This window comes from Microtus ochrogaster, unplaced genomic scaffold (genome assembly GCF_000317375.1).
Source record: "Microtus ochrogaster isolate Prairie Vole_2 unplaced genomic scaffold, MicOch1.0 UNK15, whole genome shotgun sequence".
In the NCBI taxonomy this organism is placed as follows: Eukaryota; Metazoa; Chordata; class Mammalia; order Rodentia; family Cricetidae; genus Microtus; species Microtus ochrogaster.
Window position 1 is genome coordinate 775,990 of NW_004949113.1, and position 24,634 is coordinate 800,623.

At 45.5% G+C, this 24,634-nt stretch overlaps 2 protein-coding genes across 2 annotated transcripts; both read left to right on the forward strand.

Moving 5' to 3' along the window:
* Positions 1 to 4,300: 4,300 nt before the first annotated feature.
* On the forward strand, positions 4,301 to 10,972 carry LOC101992726 (CD209 antigen-like protein B). The gene is made up of 9 exons (XM_005367056.1): positions 4,301 to 4,346; positions 4,448 to 4,534; positions 5,114 to 5,203; positions 5,668 to 5,754; positions 6,609 to 6,674; positions 7,983 to 8,069; positions 8,569 to 8,720; positions 9,631 to 9,740; positions 10,822 to 10,972. Exons 1-9 carry the CDS (start codon positions 4,301 to 4,303, stop codon positions 10,970 to 10,972), a joined length of 876 nt encoding a protein of 291 aa, XP_005367113.1.
* A 7,447-nt stretch (positions 10,973 to 18,419) lies between these two features.
* LOC101993011 (CD209 antigen-like protein D) lies at positions 18,420 to 23,009 on the forward strand. The gene is given in 6 exon segments (XM_013353702.1): positions 18,420 to 18,564; positions 19,381 to 19,464; positions 19,877 to 19,972; positions 20,674 to 20,748; positions 21,397 to 21,548; positions 22,761 to 23,009. Coding segments are annotated over 6 exon segments (801 nt in total).
* The last annotated feature ends 1,625 nt before the right edge of the window (positions 23,010 to 24,634 follow it).

Sequence of the window (24,634 nt, forward strand, 5' to 3'; positions counted from 1 at the left end):
TAGACCTGGATGGAGGTGGGTGGTCCTTGGACTTCCCACAGGGCAGGGAACCCTGATTGCTCTTTGGGCTGAGGAGGGAGGGGGACTTGATTGGGAGAGGGGGAGGGAAATGGAAGGGGAAGAGACAGAAATCTTAAATAAATAAATAAATAATTTTAAAAAATAAAAAAGAGCTAATATGAAGCCTGAGCTAATGGGCCAATCAGTTTGTAAGTTATGTAGACCTCTGTGTAATTTCTTTGGGGGGTCACTGGCTGTGGGAACTGGGCAGGACAGAAACCCCAACAAGCAGGCCCTTCATGTTACAGACCAAGTCAATGCCCATGTTTATTTACTGCAGCGCTCCTGGGTGGCTGGGAAACCATGGCAGGGAAAGGGGGGGGGTCCCATACAAAACCCAAAGACAACATGTTCTTTTTCTCAGCATCAGCCTAAATAGCCTGTGGGAGTCATCCTGACCCTCCCTTGGGAGAGTTCAGCACTTGGCAGGCTTTTCCAGAGGTGGAGTCCAGACCAAGGCAGCTCCTAGGGGGAGGGGGCTTGAGATGGAGCTTTCTGCTCCATTGGTGCTCCATTGGCACCCCAAGGATGAATGTCAAGGGCTAGGGTGATGCTTCCAACACAAACAAAAGTTATAAAGTCCTTTTCCCAAGATCAGTCATTTAGATAAACTCCCCATTCCCTTGGTGGCTTAAAGAAATTTCCTACTTCCTAAAAAGGGAGTCATTCACCTTATCTCTGATAAAAGGAACTTGTAGTCCTACCATTATCATGTGGCTCTGGTGCCTAGTAACTTGTCAAATGTAAACTAGCCTCTAGGCTCCCTCAATTCCTGCTCACAGTCCTACAAAAGCAAGTCCTAGTCTTATGAAAGCTAATAAATTATTCTAAACTGTTAAAGATAATTAAGAAAAATTTGACTAAAGTCTTTAAAGAAAGAAAAGAGTAATATAAAAAATAAGCCAGGTAAAGATGGACAATACAGAGGGCACATGGATCCTACGTGTTGCTTTGTTGACTTAAAATTTTTTTAATGTTGGGTGAATGCATGGCAGCTGCTAAGAGACATTGAATTATAACAGGAACTGCTAAATTAAACCAGCCTATGTACTTTAGGGATGTCTTGACTTCAAAATGGAAGTCAGAAAATGTATTGCATTGGGGAAGAGGTTATGCTTTTTGTTTCCACCGTAAATGAAAGGCTATGGATTCCTTCAAGGTTAATAAAAATCAGGTTTGGTCAGGGGAGACTTGAAAATCTTGTCTACAGACATAAAGAAACAAACCAAAAAAACCTACAAGACAGGTGACATATGTACAGATCCCTCTGCATGATAACAGTTCTAAGACTGGACAACAAATAGTTTTCCCAGGACTTGACCAAAATCTCAATTTTCTCAGATTCCCTGGAAATGCATCTTCCTAGACAACAGGAAACAGTCTAAAAAAACATGATGCCTACATTCCCAAGAGATGAGGTAGATGATTTCTGGTCATTCCGGGGGTGTTTGTCATTGTTTAGTGGGGTTAGTTTCAAGTTGTTATTGGTTATGGTCAGGGAGGAAACTAAACAAAGGAGGTTAGATTCAGGAATCTTTTTCCGAAAGGGGGGATAATTTTAAAAAAATTATTGAATCTACTTTTAAAATAAAATGATATGATAAAAATGTAGATTGTTAAATTTATTTTAAAAAACAACTACTAGTCTCAAATATTTCACATAGGTATGAATTTTTCTATAATGATACAAATTTAGTTATTTTTGCTAATATATATACACATATGTGTTTCTACTCTTGTTTAAGGTATTATACCTATGTGACTCCTTTAAAAAGATAATATATAATTAAGAAATACAGATTAATAATCATCTAGAATAATCAAACTTGTAGTTATGTTAGATATGCTTTCAAGGTTAAGCCTAGATTTGTTTACCTCAGATATGATTTACAGATAATGGTCCTCAAACTTGTCAGAGATCTGATGAATATGGCTTTTAAAATGTTTAATGGAAAAAGCTTACTAGGACAAAGAAAGAGTCCCAGCTCCTAGCAGTAATCCCAAGATTTCCAAGGAAGATGGCAGGGCACCACAATGACTCCACCAGGATTGTGGTAATGCTAACTACTGGGCAAGAATGACCCAATACAGCACCTGCTACCAGGACCCAGCCCAAACTGTGGACAAGCAGGACACGGGAGAATTGGTTGCCCCATTTTGCCTAGACAAAGTAAGGTCAGTCTTCCCTATGTTCCTCCTTCACAGGAAAAACTCTCACCTTCTGGGCTTGGCAACCAAAGATGGATGCTGTCCTGGTACCTCTGCCCCCAATGCTACAGAGACCACAGGAGCATGGAATGGCTATCTAGGTAATGGGCTAGTCTTTGTCATTTTAGTTGATACACAGGCCATTTGTTATATTTTCTGCTGTAATTTATCTTTCTCAGATCTCTAATGGCATTGATGACTAGACTAACCATAACTCTGTCGGCTTGGCAACAGCGAGAAATCAGAGTCTTCCCCAAGGTTATAGCCACCTTGTTAGTCTATTTCATATGTAAAAATCAAGCCTTGCCTTTTCTAGAGCTACTAGGTCTCCAGTAGAGAAAAGGTAAGCAGGTTTGTCTTGCTAACAGGCTGGAATGTTAGATCAAAAGAAAACTCCCTGTCACAGGGGATAAAATAGCTACCTATAGTGCCTATTGGCATACCAGAAAAGGTACCTGTTAGAACCAAATACACCCAGATCTATCAATAGGAAGATTCATTGGCTGAAATAGTGCTATACAGAGAGCACTCGACCCGCTCTATGTAAAACAGAGAGGTAATTTTACAGCCTTAGTAGAAAATTGCTATTTCTATATAAACCACTCAGGAATCATTAGACATAATACAGCTTTACTACCATAGAGGCATTGATATAAGGATGGGCCTAACGGCTGCTGTAGCTCAGGGTTGCCGCCTTTGTTCCCGGATGGAGTACAATAGCTGATACTCCTGGGGAACAAACATTTTTAGAATCACAAATTTAACTTATCTCTAACAGGCATGGTTAAGATGTTATCAGCTCTGAGGTATTTTTGAGGTGGCGTCCCTTAGCCAAATTTTGGGTTACATGATTTAATATCTTCTAAGTAAATCTATTTGTAAAGCCTTAACAATCAATTCTGTTACTTTTTCTTCTAGATCACCCTTACCTCTCCAGTCCCTTTGCTAACCCTTATCCTCCATGCTAACCTCTCAGTCTCTTTTCTTCTGTGATATTCCGTATGTCCTTTTAGCTCTGGTTATTGTGCGTGTTGCATATACATGTTGCTATAATTTGAACGCATAAGGCTTACGTCAGTGTCATCCTCAACCCCTCGGCCTTCTTATGTTTTGAAATAGGGTCTCTCTGAACCTGGAACTCAAAAATTTGACTTGGTTTGTGGAACAATGAGCTCCATGATCGTCCCGTCTCCGCTCCCCCACAGCACTAGAGTTAGGTGTGTGCTGCAACTTCTGGTTTTTTTACTTGAGTGCTGAGATTTGAACTCAGATCTTGGTACTTGTGCCGCAAGCGCTCTACCTAAACCACCTCACCAGCTTGGTTTTTCAAAATTCTACAATTCTGGCATACCTAGGGAACTTTATATTTCCTCCTTGGGACTATTTGATTCTCCTTGGTTCCAACATAGAGGTGGATTGTCCCTCTTCAAGTCCCCAGCTTCACCAAGGACCAGCTGTGCAGCTATTATTAGACAGTTACCTAATCTGGTTATGCAGTTTCTCAGCTACCGCAATGTGGGAAGGTTTGAGAAAGTCCATCCAGTAGTCAGATGTCATGACGGCAGCAGGCACTCAATTGACAGGAGCATGAAAACAACAAAATCAGCAGAAATGTCCATGAATCAAGAGCCAGCAAAGCAATACAGTTGGGAGTCAGAGAGGAGAGAGGAACTTGGAAGATGGGGCGTTGCTTTCCTACACTCAGCATAGGTGGAAAGGGCATAGCAAAGTGGACTCATCAGATAACCTATTGTCTTTAAAAAGATACCCATAACTTGGCCACACCATCAACACACCAGATTTTTCAGCTACAGAACCCCAAACTTTCTAACCCCTCCTTTAAAAAAAAATCTAGGCCTTTAGTTATCTGGCACAAGATAGGCCATGTGAAAGGTGCAGTCCCTCCCTCCGGCTCTTCCGCAATTCACGGGCTTCCTTTTTCCCCTTCCTGAGTGAAAGGGCATTTAAAGAACACCAGGGGATAATTGCTGTGGTCTCCAGCAGTCCCAGGCACCAGGACACAGTAGTGACCATGAGTGACTCCACAGAAGCCAGGATGCAGCAGCTGGGTTCCATGGGTGAGGCCGCGCTAGGGTTGTGGGAGCACGGTGAGGGAAACCAGTGGGGGCAGCTCGGAGTTGAGCCTGCCCAGGCTCTGACTGGTGCTGTGTTCCCTCAGAGGATGAAGAGTGGATGGTCAGTGACACCAGGTGTTCTAATAAAAGCTCCAGACTACGACCACATTCTGGAACCAAGAGTTTAGCAGGTACGGCCGGGTGAGGGGCTGAGGAAGAGTGGACAGTCTTCCCCAGAGTGGGTCTTAAAAAGAGGAAGGCTAGGGCTCTAAACTTCTGTTTCCTGGGGAGAGAGAGGCTGGAGCAGGGAATCATGGGCCACCGAGAAGGCTGGGGTAGGCGGCTAAGGGAAAGGTAACAGACTATGGGAGAGAAGGCCGGGGAAGGTAGGCGTGGGCCATGGGGCAGTAGAGGCTAGGACAAGGAAACTTGGGCCATGGTAAGGTAGAAGTTGGGAACTGAGGGTCCTGGGAAGATGGATGGTACACCAAGAAATTAAGGGTCTTAGTGAAGTGGAACCTGAGGTAGGGAATCCGGGCTTTGGAGAGGTGGCGTAGGGAGCAGAAAATCACAGGCTATGAGGAGATTGGGGGCAGGGAATGAAATCATGGGCCATGTGGAGAGTTTGGATTCTCTCCACATGTTTGGAGAGTTTAGAATCTGAGAGTTCGGTTTCATGGGCTGGTGGGGGAGGATGCAGGTCACCTGTCCTGGAATCAGCATAAGAAAGGAACTTCATCGTACTTAAAAGTCCACTTTTTCTCTGGCAGGATGCCTGGGACGTGGCCAAATCCTCTTGGTCCTGCACTTGCTCTCCTTCCTGTTCGTGGCTGGGCTCCTGCTGATCATTCTTGTCAAAGGTCAGGCACAATGGAGGCCTCACCTCTCTGACCCTGCTCTTCAGCTAGGGCCTTCCTGGGGTCTAGAAGGGAAGTGGGGAATGCAAGCAGATGGGATGTCCTCTAAGGATGCCCCCATCTCTAGTGTAGGACAGAATGAGAAAAGAGACACGGGTTGGTCCTACATCCTCCATCCGTTTCTCCTTATGATTCGGCTTTCTCTGAGTGGTAGGTTTTCTTGCCTTTGATCAGGATTAAGGAAGACATTAGTGAGAAACTGCCCTAGACTCTGGGGTGCTGATGTGTGCCTATAGTCTCAGCTGCTCGGGAAGCTGAGGCACAATGATCATTTGGGCCAAAGAATATGAGAGAAGCCTGGGCAACAGAATAAAAAATTTAAAAATGGCACAATGTCTCAGAGAACTCAGTACAGGACTTGGCACACAGGAGGTATTTACTAATGAAAACTTTTTTTCCCTCCTCAGTTTCCAAGACCCCAAATACCCAGGGGCAAGAGGAATCTAAGCATGAAGAGATCGCCCAGGAACTGACCCAGCTAAAAGACCAACTCTGTGAGTGACCTCAAAACAGAAGTGCTGGAGCCTCGGGAGGGCTCCATGGGAATGGAGTCCATTTTCTTAAATTATCAGATCCCTTTGAACCTCAGTTTTCTCCTCTTTGAATTGAGACCACAGGATAACAATAATAAAATTATTCTTGATATTTACAGGGGTTGTTCACACAATAGGAACTCAGTGATCACAGGGGGTGTGTACACAGTCAACATTCAATGTTCATAAGGGTCGTGTGCATAGTAGGCATTCAGTGTGCCCAGAGGACATGCCCGTGCTTGGCTTATAATACATGCAGAGGGTGCACACACAGCAGGCACTTCCTGGTCTCTGGGGCTATGTACACATTTAATGCCCACAGGGGCCGTGCACATAGTAGGTATTCAAACTATTCTCTTGGTCTCTGTTCTGATTGCTAAGCCTCCATTTCTCCCAGTCTGCAAGATAATACTTGGGACTCCCAGGATTACAGTGTGGGGGGGGTGTGGAGAGGGGGATGGTTTCCTAGGATGCTGTCACTCTGAAGGGCCTGAAGGTTGAGCAGACAAAGAACATGGGTATCCAAGTGTGGGTTCATCGTGATCCACACCCTCGCTGGGACTAGACACTCTTTGAAGTATTCAGTTTCTCAGTCTCCAAAGGAGATTAAAGAAGACCTCAATCAGAAACCATCCCAGAAGCTGAGACAGTGGCCTATGCCTGCATCCTAGCCATTAGGGAACTGGAAAAGGAATGCTCATTTGTGCCAGAGGATTTGTGACCATCTGTTACACAGAAGATCCCCAGGGACCCCGTGCAGATCATGACAAACAGTAGGTATTTAATAATGGCAATTCTTTATTTTCTTGGCACAGTCTCCCAGGGGCGGAATGAGTCCTCGCAGATCTCTGAGCAACTGATGCAGATGAAAGCTGAACTCCGTAAGTGAACAGAAACCCGAGGTTCCAAGGAGTCAATTTTCTTGAGTCCTCAGAGCTCTTTATGCCTCAGTTTCCTCATTTGTGACTCAGGGCCACAGGTGACAACAAGGATGTCACATGATGTTTACATAGGCAAGCATCCAATAGGTATTCAATGTCAATAGGGAACATACATACACCAGGTACTCGGTATTCCTAAGGACACATGAATTGTTCATACAGGAGGTACTCAATGTTCTGTTCATAAGGGGCATGCACACAGTAAGTACTAAGTGTTTTAGGGACCACGTACATACTAGGTATTCTATGTTCATGGAAACTTTGGGCACCCACTAGGCAGTCAATGTTTTTAGGGACCACACACACAATAAATACTCATTGTTCACAGTAGACACTTAGTGTTCATAGAGACCATATACACAGTAGGCATTCAACATTTACAAAGCCTGCATCGGTCAGGTTCTTTGGAAGAACAAACTCTATAGAAAGAATGTTTATCAAAAGTCTGAGAATCCGGTAACTACTCAGTCCACAAGGCTGGATGCCTCAGAGTCCAAGTCTGGGACCCTGAAGGATTCCTAGAGGGCCACAGTCCTTCAGGTCACAATGAAAGACTAAAAGGAGCAGGGATTAACATCAGCAAAACTCCAGAGACAACAATAGATAGATGGGAAGATGGACAGACAGCAGCAGCCCTGTTTTTCCCTTGGCTTCTGTATGTCTGGGCCAGCATTGGGAGGTGCTACTCACTAGGCACAGGTCTTCCTTGTCCTGTTCCTCTTTCCTGGAAATACCCTCACCTCTCCGTCCCAAGCTGTGTCTCTTGGCTCATTCCATGTCCAATCACATTCACATCAGCTGAGCCATGAACACAGTAGGATCACTATCTTCACTGAATTTGTGCACACAGTAGGCAGACTGTGAAGAGTCATCACACAATATTGATGAAGTTACACACACACAGTAGGCACTCAGTTAAACCAGTCTACTGGCCTCTGTTCTGAGTTCTAAGCCCCTACTTCTCACCATCTAGAAGAAAAAGGCCAAGACTCCTGAGTATTAGGTGTCCTAAGCTTCACAGGAGAGGAGCTCCCTGACACTGGGTTGTGGCACATGCCTGAAGTCCAAGCTTCACGGGGAAGCTGAGAGATGAGGTGTCCTTACGCCCAGGACTTTGAGAGGTTTTGGTCACAGAGGGAGATCCATCTCAAGAGAGAAATGGCATAATGGCCCTGGGGACCCAGCTCAAGTCGATGCACACCGTAGTTGTTTATTAACTGCAGCTCCCCCTCTTTTTTCCTGGCCCAGTTTCCAGTATCCTTAACGTCCAGGTACAGAACCATTCTAAGCAGGAAAAGATCTACCAGCAACTGGTACAGATGAAGGCTGAACTCTGTGAGTGAACAGAGACCAGAGGCCTCGGGGCCTCCGGTGATCTTTACTGTGGGTCAATTTTCTTGAGTCCTCAGACATCTTCGAACCTCAATCCCATCCTCTGTATTAGCACTTGGTATTTACAGGGGCCACGCAAACAACGAGCACTAAATGTTCACAGGAATCATTTACAAAGCAGGCACTCAGTGTGCACACAGTGGACACTGAGTGTTCATAGCAATTGTGCACACAGCGGGCACCCAGTACTCACAAAGGCCATGAGCCCATCCCCTGGCCTTAGTTCTGAGCTCTAAGCTCCTACTTCTTCCAGTCTGGAGGCAGTGGAACTAGGACTCCTGAGTTTCCCTAGAGTTGCAAAGGAGCAAAGAAAGTGGAAAGGGAATGGTTCGCCAACATGCTGTGTCAAGGGAGGGCCCTGACTCTGAAGAGCCTGAGGCTAAGCAAGCACAGGAACACAGGCATCCAGGCGTGAGTCCATCCTAACCCACTTCCCCAACAGTCCGCCTGTGTCGCCCCTGCCCCTGGGACTGGACTTTCCTCCGAGGAAACTGTTACTTCGTCTCCAAGTACCAGCAGAACTGGAGCAGTGCTGTCAAGGCTTGCCAAGAAGTGGAGGCTCAGCTGGTCATCATCCAAAGTGATGAAGAGCAGGTATATCTGGTGGGGCGCCAGCCTGATTTGGTCTGAGCACCTGGCTCCTGATCACCTGGGATTAGGACATTTTGCCACAGTTATGTGAGGGGGAAAAAAGAGAGGGGTAGAAATGAGGGGATCCCAAGTCCTCGGCATAGAATCCTGTGCTGAACGTTTGTGAGTGTTTGAGGGTTTCCTGAAATGCAGGGGATAACACCTCTGTGCTGGTCAGTATTTAGCCACCTGCTCTCTGAGAGACAAAAGTCTTGGTGTGCAGCCTGAGAAGATAGCTCAGGAGAGAACTAACCCCCACAAGTTGCCCCTTGACCTCTATATACATGCTATGGCTTGCATACCTGCATATACATAGGCACACACACACATATAGGCACACACATACATACATAGGCACACAACTCTCACTCACAATGTGCTTGCCAATTCCCCAGGTGTAAATACTCTCATCATGTGAAATATCAAATTTATAATGGGAGGTCACTGAAGAACAGAAAATAAGGGGTATACATCTTAAGCAACCATGAATTAGTATGACCTGCTCCCAGCGCATTAAAGGCAGTCATAAGGAAATTCTGTAGACTGACCCAATATTCTTAAGAGAGATCGTGTGTGTGGAGAGGCCATCTGTGTACTTCCTGGAACTCACCGAGATCCTGTGGAGTTCTGAGATTAGTGTGTGCATCCATGTCCAGCCAGCTGGGTAGCACGCTGTGCCAGAGTGCATGTGCCCGTAATCTCCAGATATGAAAATAGCTGATATCATCTAAGCACAGATGTGTGTTTATGGCCTGATAGAGAGGAAGGGGAAAGATCAGATTGCAAGTAGAACTTCCAACAAGAGTGTGGGGAGGCACAAGATGAAAGTGGCAGGAGAGAGGGAGATACTCCCTACTCTCCTCTCCTCCTCTAGAGCTTCCTGCAGCAGACTTCCAAAGCTAAAGGAGCAACCTGGATGGGGCTGTCGGACCTGAAGAAGGAAGGCTCGTGGCTCTGGGTGGATGACTCACCTCTGTCATCCAGGTACAGCCAGAAAAAGGGAACAACATATAGAGTGGAATGTAAACAGGTCTTTGATGCTCTGAGTTGAGCTGTCTGTGGGGTTCGCCTACCTCTTCCTGGTCCCTTAGGAATAAGAGCTACTCACATTTGCTGATAGAAGGAGGTCTGCCTACCCATGAACAGACAGAATAGCAGCAAATCCCACCATCAAAGCAAGAGACATTTCCCCTGAGGGGTGTGGATGTTAATGTAGGGTATTAATAGAAAATGCAAAATAAAATAAGGCCACCATTGAGGGGACTATTTCCATAGGAAGATGTCATGTTGGGTTGGATATATACATATGCTTATACAATAGCATGATGGACCCATGGATCTGATTCCCCCAACACTACATAGTCTAGTGGGATAGCCCATGCCTGAAATCCTAGTACTTGGGAGGTAATGGGAGAAGGATTGGAAGTTCAATGTTATCTTCTGTTACATACTGAGTTCTGAGCCAGCCTGGACTACATGAGACCCTGTCTCAAAAAGTGTTTGAAAAGGAAAATTAAAAAGGAAGGAAGGGGGGAAAAGGGAAAGAGGATATGGGAGGAAATGGAAGGGGAGGAGAAGGACAAAGATATCTTAAATATAGTTTATAAAGATGCTCCCAGATCCCACAGCACGGCACAGAGATCATGGAGAAGAACCACAATCAGTGAGAATATAAGGGAAGGACAAACAGTGGAAAGAGCCTTTACTTTGTTTCCCTGCAGAGGAACAGGAGAGGCAAGCTTAGCATCTATTAGTTTGTCATTTCAGGGTCCTAACTCCTAGCTGTCCAGGGCTTGGCATGGGGGCAGGTGAGTTGTATTCCGGAATGCAAGAACCAAGTAAGAAAGGTGGAGTCCAGATCTGAAAATCACACTCTCTCAGTATAGGACATAACCAGAGTCAGAATCCAAAGCCATCTAACTCAGGCACGTCTCTGGATTCAGAATGAGGCCCATCCACCATATGCATTCTAGGGGTGTGTGAGACATTGAGTTTCAGGAAGCTAAGAACATGGTTTGCAGCATGCCCCTGGAGCAGACTAATGTTTTGTTGACTGACTCTCCAGATTCCAGAAGTATTGGAATAGAGGGGAGCCCAACAATATTGGGGAAGAAGACTGTGTGGAATTCGCTGGGGATGGCTGGAATGACTCCAAATGTGACCTCCAAAAGTTCTGGATCTGCAAGAAGTCTGCAACCCCGTGCACTGCCAGCTGAGAGCCAGCTCTTCTCAGCTTCTGCTTCCATGCTGGTCTGCCAGGTGGATAGACATGTCTCACGTTCCTCTCCCTGCCTGTTGGCCTCAGTATGTTGACCAAAGCACTGGGCTTCTTTTTTTTTTTTATAAAATTTTTCATCCTCTGTGTGTATCCTGGCTTCATTTCTGTTGCTGTGATAAAATGCTCTGACAAAAAGCACCTTATATCCCGGGCTGTCAGGATGACGGGAACTTGAGACAACTGATCACGTCACATCAACAGTCGGGAACAGAAGGAAATGTGTGCGTGTATGCTCGCTCACTCGCTTGTGCTCAGCTCAGTTTTCCCGTTCACTCGATTTAGGACTCATGCCTAGGAAATGGCAGCATCCACAATGGGCTGGATATTCCCACATCTGCTAGCCAGTTAAGACAACCCCTCCACCCCTACACACACACACACACATGCTCACAGGCCAACCCCATGTAGGAAATACCTCATTCAGACTCTCTTCCCAGGTGATTCTAGGTTATGTCAGGTTAACAACTACAGCGAACTGTCACAATGGGACTGGCCCTCTAGCTTTCAGGAGTCACCGGGCTTAGGGCTCATGTTTGTCCTCCACCTTAACACTTCAGTATAGTTAACCAGATGTGGGATGCATTCAGAACCTGGGTGTTATAGTTAACCAGATGTGGGATGCATTCAGAACCTGGGCGTTTTCCACTAATTTACTCTATCTTCCTTGCCGAGATCAGAGGAGTGAGAGTGTGTGTGTGTGTGTGTGTGTGTGTGTGTGTGTGTGTGTGTGTGTGTGTGTGTTATGTATACACATATATGTGCCGATACATACACTTGGAGGCCAGAGGAAGACACTGGTATCCCCATAGCTCTCCACTTTATTCCTTTGAAACAGAATTTAGAGTTCACGGTTTTTCAGCAAGGCTGGCAACCTGAAAATTCCGCATCCTCCTGTCTCCCGTCACCTCCTAAAATGGGGCTACAGGCATAGGTAGCCACACCGCACTTTTCTTAAGTTCTAGGGGTGCAAGCTCAGGCCCTCTTGCTTGCACGGCTGCACTCTTATCCACTGAGCATCTCCTCAGGCCTTGGTCCCTTACCGGGTACTCTTGTTTCCTCTTGCTGTAAGAAAACATCCTGACAGAATGCAAGGTGAGGGGAAAGCAGATTTGTTGGCTTACATTTCTGGGTTATAGTTCATCACTACGGGGAAATCATGGCAGGAACTTGAGGCAGCTAGTTACATCACATCCTAAAGCGGAGAGAATAAATGCACAGGTGCCTAGCTTTTTCCACTCCTCTACGGTCGCCCAAACCTAGAGAATGATGCTGCCCGTGTTAGGATGGGTTTCTCCTCGATTGGCTTAAGGCATTACCCCCCATATGTTCCTTCACGCCCACCCAAAACAGACGGTCCCTTGTTAAGGCTCTTCTTCTACAATGTGTCGAATTGACAATTAAAGCTCACTGTTCCAGTTACAACGTGTCATCTCTGCCTTGTCCCCTGAGGCTTGATCCTATCCCTGTATACTTTCTTTCCATTTGCTCAATTTCCATCAACCTGCCTGAAACCCTTTGGCTGGGAGCCCTCCCTGGTCTCTGAAGCTCATCATGCACATGGAAGCATGAAGCAGATAATGCTTCCTATTCATCCCTAACTTCCAGACACTAGCATACAAATACATCCGCTAACAAGCTGGAGAAACAGCTCAGCAGTTAAGAGCACTCCCTCTCTCTCCAGTGCAGTCCAGCTCCCAGCACCCTAATATGATGGCACTCCAGCTCCAGGGGAATCTATACCCTTATATGGCCTCTTTGGGCATTTGCACTTACACAGGGTGCCCATGCCACTGTATATGCATGTGCACGCGCATGAGAGCGTGTGTGCATGTACACACACACACACACACACACACACACACAATTAAATAAAGTATTAAAAACACTAGCTCTCCCCACTCTTTAGAGATACCATGGTGGTTATTGGGAGGATCTCCTAGAATTCTCCTCAGAGAATGTGTTTCTCCTGCTGCTAGGCATTCTACTGGAAGCAACTTTACCTGTCTGTCTGTTAATGCCTAGCTGCCTTCTTCAACATGAGATCCTCACCTGAGACAGCTCAGGTGTGTGAGACAGTGCTGTAGTCTTTTTGGCATCATAGTTCCTCTTTTTTATTTTTAACAAATGTGTTAGCATCACTTTTTCCTTGTGTTATCTTGGATGTACTTTGCTTTCTTGTCCGTTCCAAGTAGTCCTTCTGGTATCATGCATGGGGCTGGCTTGTGTGAGACCATGGACCTCCATCTTTAAGATGTGTTAAAGTCTAACAGCCTGAGGAAAGCAGGCCATTAACCCTCCTAAAGCTACCCAGCTCTGCTGGGAAGATGGAAACTGCACGTCTCAGAGCGAAGAAGCGATCCCAAAACAAAGGAGACCTAGTCATGCCTTATCTGAAGCAGGGTGGGTGCTCTGTGGTATCCCTAAGGTCTTTGGAACTGGCAGAGCCTATAAACAAAGTCCCTCCCTACCTCTGCAGCCCTGAGCTTGAGTAATGACCAGACTTCTCATACCGACAAGCCATGTATTCGCCATCCCCTGAAAAGAATCCAAATTTTTTCGTACACTGTATTTTAATCATGTTTCCCCTCCCCACAACTCCTTCCAGAATCTCTCCACTTTGCTACCCACCCAACTTTATATTCTCTCACTCTCATTTTCACTCTCTCTTGCTGAGAGCCTTAACCCACATTCTCGGTGGCTCTGCCCCACTGACTTACACTTTCATGCTTTCCTGGCATCCGACTCACTGTGGTTCCTGCTGACTTGGCTGTTCTGGTGGAATCACCATACTCCTGTTCCTGTAATGCCTTCTGCAGATGTGCCCACTTTACCCTCTGGGCTGTAGCACATGATCTGCTCTCCAGTGTTGCACAGCCAGATTACATGACAGGCCCACAGTCACAAACCTATTTGATGGCGATCTGCATTTGAACATAGGTGATCTGACTCTACAGCCCTCGGTGTAAACCAAGGAAAACAAAATGGTCCCAAAGGGGGAAAATTTCCCAATGGTCAACACTTATTGAGTGAAAAAGGCTACATATTTTTGTTGTTGTTCTCACAAACCAGAATAGTCTTCATAGGTAGCAAAGAAATCCATGGAACCTGGGAGTTCATTTTCTCCTTTCACTATGTGGGATCTGGGGGTCAGATTCGGGCCAGTAGGATTAGAGGCAAGTGCCTTTATCCAGTGACCATTCAGCTGACCCATTTCACTTTGTTTTTGAGACAGGTTGTTACTGAGCCTTGAACTCACTGATTCAGCTAGATTGGCTGTCCAGTGAGCCCCAAGTATCCTCCTGTTTCTGTCTCCCCAATATTGGGATTATAGATGTAATCCCGCCATGCCTGGATTTTTACTCTGGGGTCCAAACTCTGTTCATCATGCTGTGTGCCAAGCTTGTCAATAGGGACCTTCGAGATGGGGTCTCAGTAACTGCTGCCCCAGCCATAGTAATAAAAACACTGGGGTACTGAGCCATCTTCCCAGTCCCTGATCTTTGCTATTAATTTGAAATGGAGATGACTTTAATGAGTAGGACAGAGACTCACCCAGTGGTTGAAGTTTAAAAAGATTTCAATATGTTCTCTTCTTCCCAAGAATTGAACTCAGGTTGTCAGGCTTGGTAGTGTGTACCTGAGCCACCTTTCCGGCCCACCACTGCCATTTCCATGTCCCATACCTGGGACTGAATTTTGTTTAGCAACCGATAACTTCTGGGAACACCATTACATCCCCATGCTGGATATCCCCCTTTAAACTCATTCTGCATTGTATTTTTAATCAGCTTACAAACCTTTACAATTCCATATGGCGTTTCCATCCTTCCTTTGCTTAGGCTGAACTTCACCACCCCTACTAACCTCCTACTCCTCCACTCTTACCCTTATGTGAACCTTCCTACCACCAATACCCTCTCCACACACTTCAATGGGGAGGTCTATTAATTCCCATCCTTTAGTGCCCTTTCCCCACCCAATGGCTCCTTCCTAGCTTCCTGGTCTTTTACAGGCACAAGTTAAACACAGACATCTAAAAACTGAAGCTAAGATTTGCATATGAGAAGCAAAATGTGCTGTCTGTCTTTTTGGAGCTGGATCACCTTATTCAGTACACTATCTTCCAGTTCCATCCATTTACCTGTGAATTTCCTAATTACGGTGCCCTATACAAACGACACAAACTCCACTGTGTATTTTCATCGTATTTGACTTACCTATCCATCAGTCGATGAACATCTAAGCTGATTCTGCTTCGTGACTTTTGTGAGCAGAGCAGCAATGAACGTGGATGCACAGTATCTCTGCGTTAGGAGAGACAGAGCCCTTTGGGCACAGCAATGGTGTGCCTGGGCTCTATAGTAGCTCTATGGTCAGCTGTTTGAGGACCCTCCCTACTGGAAGTCACAGTGGTTGCACCAGTTTACATTGCCACCAGCAGTGACTAAATCTTCCTTCCCCTCTTCCTTCTCTTGTCATTTGTTTTCTTGATCTTTGCAGTTCTGACTGAGGTAAGATGGGATCTCAGAGTTTATTTCCCTCGTGGGCAAAGAAATGAGACACTTTCTAAATTGTTCATTTGTCTTTGTTTTTGTTTGTTTGTTTTGGGAGTTCTGTTTGTTTCTTAAGACAGTTTAGTTCTATAGTTCATTTTTATTGGTTTGTTTTCTTAAAGTTTATTCTTTTAATTTTTGTATATTCTGGATATTAATCTGTAGAATGTGTATGGCTGGTGAAGATTTTGTCTCCTGTAATCTGCTAGTTCACTCTGTAACAGCTTCCTGTGATACATAGAAGCTTTTGAATTTCATGAAGTCTCATTTTGCAGTTGTTGGCCTAATTTCCTGACCTATGTGAGTCCTAGTATATAGATATAGATGTACCCCTCCCTATACCCATGACCTACCTGAGTCCTGGTATAGGTATAGGTGTACCCCTCCCTATTCCTGTGACCTGGGTCTTGATATATAGATATAGGGATATCTCTCCATATACCCGTGTTCTTAAGATCACTCTCTACTTTTCTACTTTTGGGCAGTTTTAGAGTTTCATGTCTTATGCTGAGGCTCATGGTCCATTTAAATTTGATTTTGTGTAGAATGAGAAATAAGGATTTAGTTTCCTTCTTCTGCATGTGCATACCAAGTTTGACTGGTACCATTTGATGAAGAAGCTGTTGTTGGCCTTTTGTCAAGAACTCAAATGGCTGTAGGAGTGTGGAATTATAGCTCGGTCCTCTATTCTACTGCACTGATCTGTTTGTGTGCGTGTGCCAGTACCCCAGTGTTTTTATTACTATGGCTGGGGCAGCAGTTACTGAGACCCCATCTCGAAGGTCCCTATTGACAAGCTCTATAATTATTCCCAGCTATGACTGTGGTTGTGGCTTCATAAGTTGTAGTGTCTGTGGCCAGTTCCTTAAACCTGCTGAAAATCATATTTAGAAGGTAGTTTGACTATATGACCACTTAACAAAACAGCAATAGTAGATTTTCCCCAGAGTCTATGACCTCCCTAGCTCTGGATTTTTAGCAAGATTTACAGTACCTTCCTGAAGAGGAGGCTTCAATACAGTAAGAAATGGTTGGTTACTCCCATAACAGTTATGAGGCTCTTACACCAGTGGTCATATCCTTTTAAAAAGGATATTTATTTTATTTTTAATTTTTTTTGTGTTGGGATATGTACATGTGAGTTCAGGTGCTGTGATGGTCAGAAGTGTCAGGTCCCATAGAACTGAACTTCCAGGCAATCATGAGCTGCCTGGCATAGGAGTTGAATTCTCCTATGAATCCTCTGAAAAAAATAAACAATATACATTCTTAACCACTGAGCATCTCTCTAGCCCCAAGACATAGCTAACTCTTAAAAAGTCGGCATTGATACATTTGACACTGTTATCACATTTTACCATATAGAAGATCAACATTAGAGGATTCTGAGTCAAAGAAATCTGCATTTTGCCTTGCCATAACAACTGGTACAAAATGGGAACTACAGTTCTCAGGAGGGAGAAAACCGCATACAACGCTATAATGTTTATATTTAACCATAACTTGACTAACCTAGAAGCACATAAGAAGAGAATCTCAACAAGAGATTGTCTACATGGCATTGGTCTGTGGGTTTGTCTGTGGGAGATTGTCTTATTTAAGTAATTGATTTGGAAAAACCCAGTTTGCTGTGGGTGGCACATTCCCTAGTCAGGAATCCTACCCTCTATAAGACTGTGAAAACTGAGCTGAGTACAGACAGTCAATCCAGCATAATTTATTCACCTCCCCCCTTGACCATGATGTGATGTGATAGTTGTCTCAAGCCCCTGCCCAGTGAGTTCCTTGCAATGATGAACTATAATATGGAAGTGTAAGATGAAATTAGCCCTTTCTCCCCTGAACTGCTTTTTGTCCAGGTCTTTTCTATCAAAATGACAGAATCAAATCTAGAACAAATAATAAATAACTGAGCTTCAAAATTGTGAAGAGTTAAGATGTTACAGACTAGAGCCAAAAAAAAATTGAATCATGTTTAGTCCCTCTGAAAACCATCGCTTCTCACCTCTGTATCTGATCTACCAGCCTTATGGCTACCAAGGTTTTAAAATGCATTCTTAGAAGACCTCTAGCTTCCTTCAGTCCAAGGGCTAAGAGCACCACTGGCTAACTTCTTAAATTTGCAGCAGAAGTTTCCCTGATTCAGTTGGAGCTCACCTACCTGTGGTTCTCTACCTCGTCTTTGTTCTACAACTGATAAAATCTCTTGTGACACTTCTACAGTAGAACGTGGTATTTAGGGCAACCTGAATGTGTGCTCCTGGGACCTGGTCACTCATATTTGACTCCAGATAGTTTATTCTAGATTTCACTCCCTTCAAGGTGAGAGCTATGTTTTTGAGCCAATAAAAGTTAGCATAAAATTCTAAGTTCATAAAATAAATAAAGACCAGAAGCTATACTCACTGATCATGGTTAATCTGATGATGAGATTATCTCACACAGGTAGTACAGTGTAGAGGCTTTCATGCCCACCTAGACACATATACTACACCCCTCCAATCAAAATGTCAAATATTCTCATAACATTGAAGTCTTTTTAAATCTCAACCACTGGGTCAATCTCTGTCCTACCCATTAAAGTCATCTCCATTTCAAATTAATAGCAAAGATCAGGGACTGGGAAGATGGCTCAGTCACTGTGCTTGGCACACAGCATGATGAACAGAGTTTGGACCCCAAGAGAAAAATCCAGGCCTGGTGGGATTACATCTATAATCCCAATATTGGGGAGACAGAAACAGGAGGATACTTGGGGCTCACTGGACAGCCAATCTAGCTGAATCAGTGAGTTCAAGGCTCAGTAACAACCTGTCTCAAAAACAAAGTGAAATGGGTCAGCTAAATGGTCACTGGATAAAGGCACTTGCCTCTAATCCTACTGGCCCGAATCTGACCCCCAGATCCCACATAGTGAAAGGAGAAAATGAACTCCCAGGTTCCATGGATTTCTTTGCTACCTATGAAGACTATTCTGGTTTGTGAGAACAACAACAAAAATATGTAGCCTTTTTCACTCAATAAGTGTTGACCATTGGGAAATTTTCCCCCTTTGGGACCATTTTGTTTTCCTTGGTTTACACCGAGGGCTGTAGAGTCAGATCACCTATGTTCAAATGCAGATCGCCATCAAATAGGTTTGTGACTGTGGGCCTGTCATGTAATCTGGCTGTGCAACACTGGAGAGCCCAGAGGGTAAAGTGGGCACATCTGCAGCAGGCAATACAGGAATAGGAGTATGGTGATTCCACCAGAACAGCCAAGTCAGCAGGAACCACAGTGAGTCAGATGCCAGGAAAGCATGTAAGTGTAAGTCAGTGGGGGCAGAGCTACCGGGAATGTGGGTTAAGGCTCTCAGCACAAGAGGAAAGGGCATAGCAAAGATGGTCTCCACAGGCTATTAGCATTGATAAAGGCACCTCACAATTTGTCACAGCGTGATCTTTCTGCTCCCCACCCCAAACTCCCCAGACCTCTTCCTAAAATTTCCTGGATTATCCAGTACCAGATATGCTGAGTCAGGAGTGCAGACGCTCCCTCTAGCTCTTCCACACTCCATCCGGTTCCTTTTCCTCTTCCCATCAGAATGTCTAGGAAGATGTACTCTTCAGCTGTTCCGGACATGAAGCAAGAGCAGTGACAGTAAATGACACTATGGAACCAAGGGTACAGCAAGTGGGCAGGCAGCTCAGGTGAGGATGGGCTGGGACTGCGGGATCTCGGCAAGGGAGTCCTGAGGGGCAGCTCGGAGTTGAGGTTGCCCAAGGCTCTGACTGGCTCTCTGTTCCCCCAGAGGATGAAGAATGCTTGATCAGTGGCACCAGGGATTCTGCTGTCACCTCTGGATGACGACCAAACTTTGCAAGCAACCACATGGTGGCTCACAACCATCTGTAATGAGGTCTGGTGCCCTCTTCTTGCCTGCAGGCATACACACAGACAGAATATTGTATACATATTAAATAAATAAAATTAAAAAAAAAAAAGAAACCCTGTCTCGGAAAAAAAATATTATAAAAAAAAAAAGCTTGGCAGCTATAATAATGGTGAGGGGCTGAAAAAAGTAGACAGGCATTCCCAGAAATGGGTCCTGGATAATTGGAGTTGGGACCCTAAACTTCTCAGTCCTGGGGAGGTAGATGCTGGAGGTGGAATCCTGGGCCATAAGGAGGTGGAGGCTGAGAGTCCAGACTCGTGTGCTCTGTAGGAGGATGGTGGCAGTAAGTCTGTCCTGGGGTCAGGCTGAGGCAGGGGCCACTCTGACTCTATTAACACTGCTGTCTCTCCTACAGAGTATCGGAAGCACAGCTGCAACCCCTTGGTCCTGCAGTTGCTCTCGAACTTCCTGTTCTTAGCTTGGCTTCTGCTGATCATTCTTGCCCTAGGTCAGTCACAGTGGGCCCCTCAGCTCTCTGATCCGGCCCTAGGATCTGTATGAGAAAGGTGGGGAATGTATGTTGGTCACATAACCTTCAGTGGCTTCCAGGAACTTCTCAGAGACACCTCCCTCAGCTCTGTTATAAGAGAGGGGAGATGAGAGACAGAGAGAAGAGCTGCAGTTCCATTTTCCTAGTGGTTCACCCTTCTCTGGGTGTCTATTTCCTGGCCTTTGAATGTTATTGACCAAAGACTGGAGAGTTGGCTCAGCAGTTAAGAACACGTCTTGTTCTTCCAGAGGACCTGGGTTTGATTCACAGCATCCGTAGCATCCACATAGTGGCTCACAATTATCTATAACTCCAGTTCCAGGGTATTCAGCACCCTTCTCTGACTACCTCAGGCACCAGACAAGCACCTGGTGTATATACATACACACATGCAGGTGAAGCACTCATACACATAGAATAAAAATAAATCAAAAATTGTTTAAAGACATCGGGAAGAAAGTGTTCTAGACACAGGTAGAAACTTGTGCCTGCTTGTGAAACTGAGATAGGAAAAGGATGTGGACCCAGGAGAAATCACTGACAACATGGGACCCCTTCTTTTGAAAGTGACACAACACCCCAAGGGTCCCAGAGCAGGTCATGGCAAAAAGCAGGATTTAATAACTGCATAGATTTTTTTTCTTCCTTTCTTGGCTAAGTCTCAAAGGTCCCCAGCTCCCAGAGTCAAGACAAAATCTACCAGGAGCTCAGGCAGCTGAAGACTGAAGTACACGGTGAGTAACCAGAAACAAGGGATCCACTGCTTCAGGTCTCCACGGGAGAGGAGCTAATCTCCTTTCGTCCTCAGGCCTCTTTGAGCCTCAACTTCCTTCTCTGTGAATTGAGATCATAGCATAACACAGAGAATGGAGCTTGGTATTTACAGAGCCATGCGCACAGTAGGCAAATGTTCAAAGGAATTCTGTGCAGAGTAGGACCATGTTCCCAGGAGCCATTCATGCAACAGGCATTCAGTATTCAGGGGTTGTGTACACAGTAGGCATACAATGTTCACAGGGGTTATCCATACAGCAAGCACTATCTGCACAGGAGTCTTACACAGGGCCATTAGTGTTAACAAGGGCCATCCATACACACTGTAGGCTCTGTAAGTTCACAGACATTGTGCACACAGTGCATGCAGTCAAGCTGGTCCTGGCCTCTGTTCTGAACTCCAGGCCTCTACTTCTCCATGTCCGAAGAAGATGGGCTCAGGACTTCTGGGTTCTTCTGGGTGGAGAAGAGGATAAGGAACACAGAGGGGACAGGCTCCCTAGAGTACTGTGGTGAGGAAGGGTCCTGGCTCTGGAGACCTCAAAGGCTGAAGAGAAATGGGAACACAGGCTTCTAAGTACGTCCTTCTGATGTGTTCCTCCCGACAGATGACTTGTGTCAACCCTGTCAAAGGGACTGTGTGTTCTTTCGTGGAAACTGTTGTGTCTTCTCCAAGTCCCAATGAAACTGGTACAACTCCATCACTGCCTGCCTGGAAGAGGGGGCCCAGATGGTCATCATAGAGACTGAGGGGGAGCAGGTCCACTGGTGGGGCACCACCCTTGTCTGGAACGCTCATCTGGCTGTGGTCACCTGAGATTGAGAGACCATTTCCCTGACAAAACTATGAGTAAGATGCTGGTTTTCCTACTCGAATAGAGAAGGGTAGGAATGAGGGGTCGCTCATACTCTCTGAGACTTGAACATTTCTGAATGATTTATAGATCGCCTGAAGCACAATTGCTACCCTACGTGCTGGGCAGTATTAAATACCTTCCTCACCAAGGGATAGGTCACCTGCTAGAATAGAGACTAGGGAAATGCCTGTCAGGGATGTGATTGCCTTGAGTTTGAAAGCACATTTTGAAAGCTGGTCATGGGGTTTGAAGCAACATCTCATGGAATAAGAGTGCTTGCTGCTTAGGCATGAAGACCTGACTTAGGTGCCTCAGCATCCATGAGTAAAGAATACAAACATGGTTACATGTGCCTAGAACCCCAATATTGGGCATGAGGCCTGCAGACAGGAGAGTCCCTGGGGCTTGCTGACTGTTAGCCTAGCTCCAAGGCCAGTAAGAAATCCTCATTCAAGAGAACTAAGTGGAAACTAGTCCAGCAGGATGCCTAATATCTTCCTGCAGCTCTGTATGTGCTCTCACAGTTGCAAACAGCTGCACACACGTATGCACATACACCACACACACAGAGAGAGCCAGGTATCATGCCCACATTTAAAAATTATATGCTGTTTTATTATTTGATTTTTATGCATGCACACAATGCATTTTGGACCTATTCACACACACACACACACACACACACACACACACTTCTCTCTTTAACTCCTACTGAATCCATCTCTCATCCCCTCCCAATGTCACCCCCCTCCCTTTTTCTGTATCCCACTGAGTACAATTATGTTGCTACTCATGGGCATGAGGCCATCTGCTAGAGCTTGCTCAGCATATCGGTTTTAAAGAAAACTGGCTTTCCCTCCTCCCCCGAAGCCATCAACCATCCTAGTACCTCATGAACAGCGCCCCCTCCATGCTGCAATGTTAACAAGCTCAATCTTGTGCAAGCAACCATGACTGCTTTGAGTTCAGCTGTGTCCAGATGTCCTCCTCCAGTCTCTGGCTCATACAGTCTTTCTGCCCCCTCTTCCATGATGCTCCCAGAGCCTTGACAGTAGGTACCATACAGATGTCCCATTTGGAGGTTCACACCCCACAGACACTTACTCCCTGCATAGTGTTGGAATAAAGAGGAGCCCAACAATGTCGAGGATGAAGATGGCACAGAGTTCTCTAGGGATGGCTGGAATGATCTCAAATGTGATGCCCTAAATTTCTGGATCTACAAGAAAGCTTTAACTTCATCATGCACCACCAAACAAAAGCCAGTTCATCTCAGCCTCTGCATCCCAAATTCCAGTATCAGGAGGATGAACTTGACTTGTGTCCATGTCCTTTCTCCTTGTTTGTTGGCCTTGAGGTGTTAATAAAAGCACCCATGCTTCTTGGTTAGATTCCTCACCCTCTATGGATTTGGGCCACTGCTTCCTTCCAGTTCTGCTTTCCAGGATGGGGAGCAGTTCATGTTTCCTGTTGCTCAGGTTTCGTGGTTGCCCTCTATCTGGGTAACTTAATATTGTTACCAGATATAGGATACATTCCCGACCTTGGAGCTTCCCCTTAATCAACTCTGCCCTCCTTGCAAAGAAAAAAAAATCATAGCATTTTCATTGTGATGTCACAGCTTCCTTTTCATTGTGGTGTCACAGCTGCTGTGTTCCCTAAGCCTCGGTCCCATCCCTGCATACTTCCTGTGCATCTGCTCAGTTCCTCCCAACCTCCGCTGAGCCCTTTGACTGGTATCTTACTTTTCTTGCTCTGACAAAACACCTGTCAGAAACAACTTCAGGAGGGAGGGTTATGCTTGGGCTCCCAGTCTGAACGTGCAGCTCCATAGTAGAGGTGAAGGCAACAGCGCAGGAGAGCAAGGCAGCTCACATTGCAACTGTACTCAGCGAGCAGAGACAAATGTAGGTGCTCAGCTCCCTCTCTTTCTCCTCAGTCGGGGACTACAGATCATGAAAGGGTGCTGTCTAGATTTGGGATGTGTCTTCCCACCCTCGATAACAAAATCTGGAAGCTCCCTTCCAGAAGGTCATCTCCTCAGGGACTTTTAGATGTTAGCGTGTTGAAGAGTAACCGCCACAGCAGGGAACTTTCCCTGGTAGGTGTAGCCCATTCTGCAGACTGAGGCACCCATTCTTTTCCTTCTGGGAGCTCCCATCCACACAATGAACTGACCCGTGCTTGCTTGGACCACTGACCAAGCCAAGATGACCACATGGTTCCTTGGGAGCCCCCAATGCTACTAAGTCCACAGAGGACCACTATACCTTCAGACTTTCCCCGTGCTGCTGGCATTCATTCAAGCACCCCCAAACTTCCTTCCATCTTCCCAGATGTCCACTAAGATGATGGGAATGGCAGACTCAAAGGCGGCTCTGGTGCTCTGGGCCTCCCCACCATCCTGTCCATGATGGCTGTCCATCTCTTACTTTATACTATCTTTCTTAATGCAGTTTCTCTCCAGGTTTGACAGACTGTCACTCCTCCTTTGAAGACTCCACTCCTGCTTTCTCAGATACAATGAGCTGTTACTTTCTTACTGGTCCCTCCCTAGAGTGTGATTCATGGCTCCCATCACATGGCACCCTTCTATAATAAAGCTCATTCCTGGAGGGCAACTTTGTGCCAGCTCCTTTCTGAATCAACCCACCCACTGGCCCTCTTTCCTCTGTTGATGGCATTTAAACCTATTCCAACTCCTTGCTACTGTGAGAAGTGTAGCAGTAAATATGAATGAGAACGTACTTTATATACACAGTGGAATCTTATTCATCTGTAAGAAATGAAATTTGCAGGCTAATGCAGGGGTCTGGAAAAGATTGAAACAAAAACACTGCATGTTCTCCTGTACATGTGAATCCCAACATTTAATGTGCGTATGTGACTATGAGTGTGGTAGAGACTGTGAAACTAGAACTGGGATCAGGAAAGGAGAGAGAGAAGTGCCGAGGGAGTATGAGAACTAGAGCATGTGACCTGAAATCAG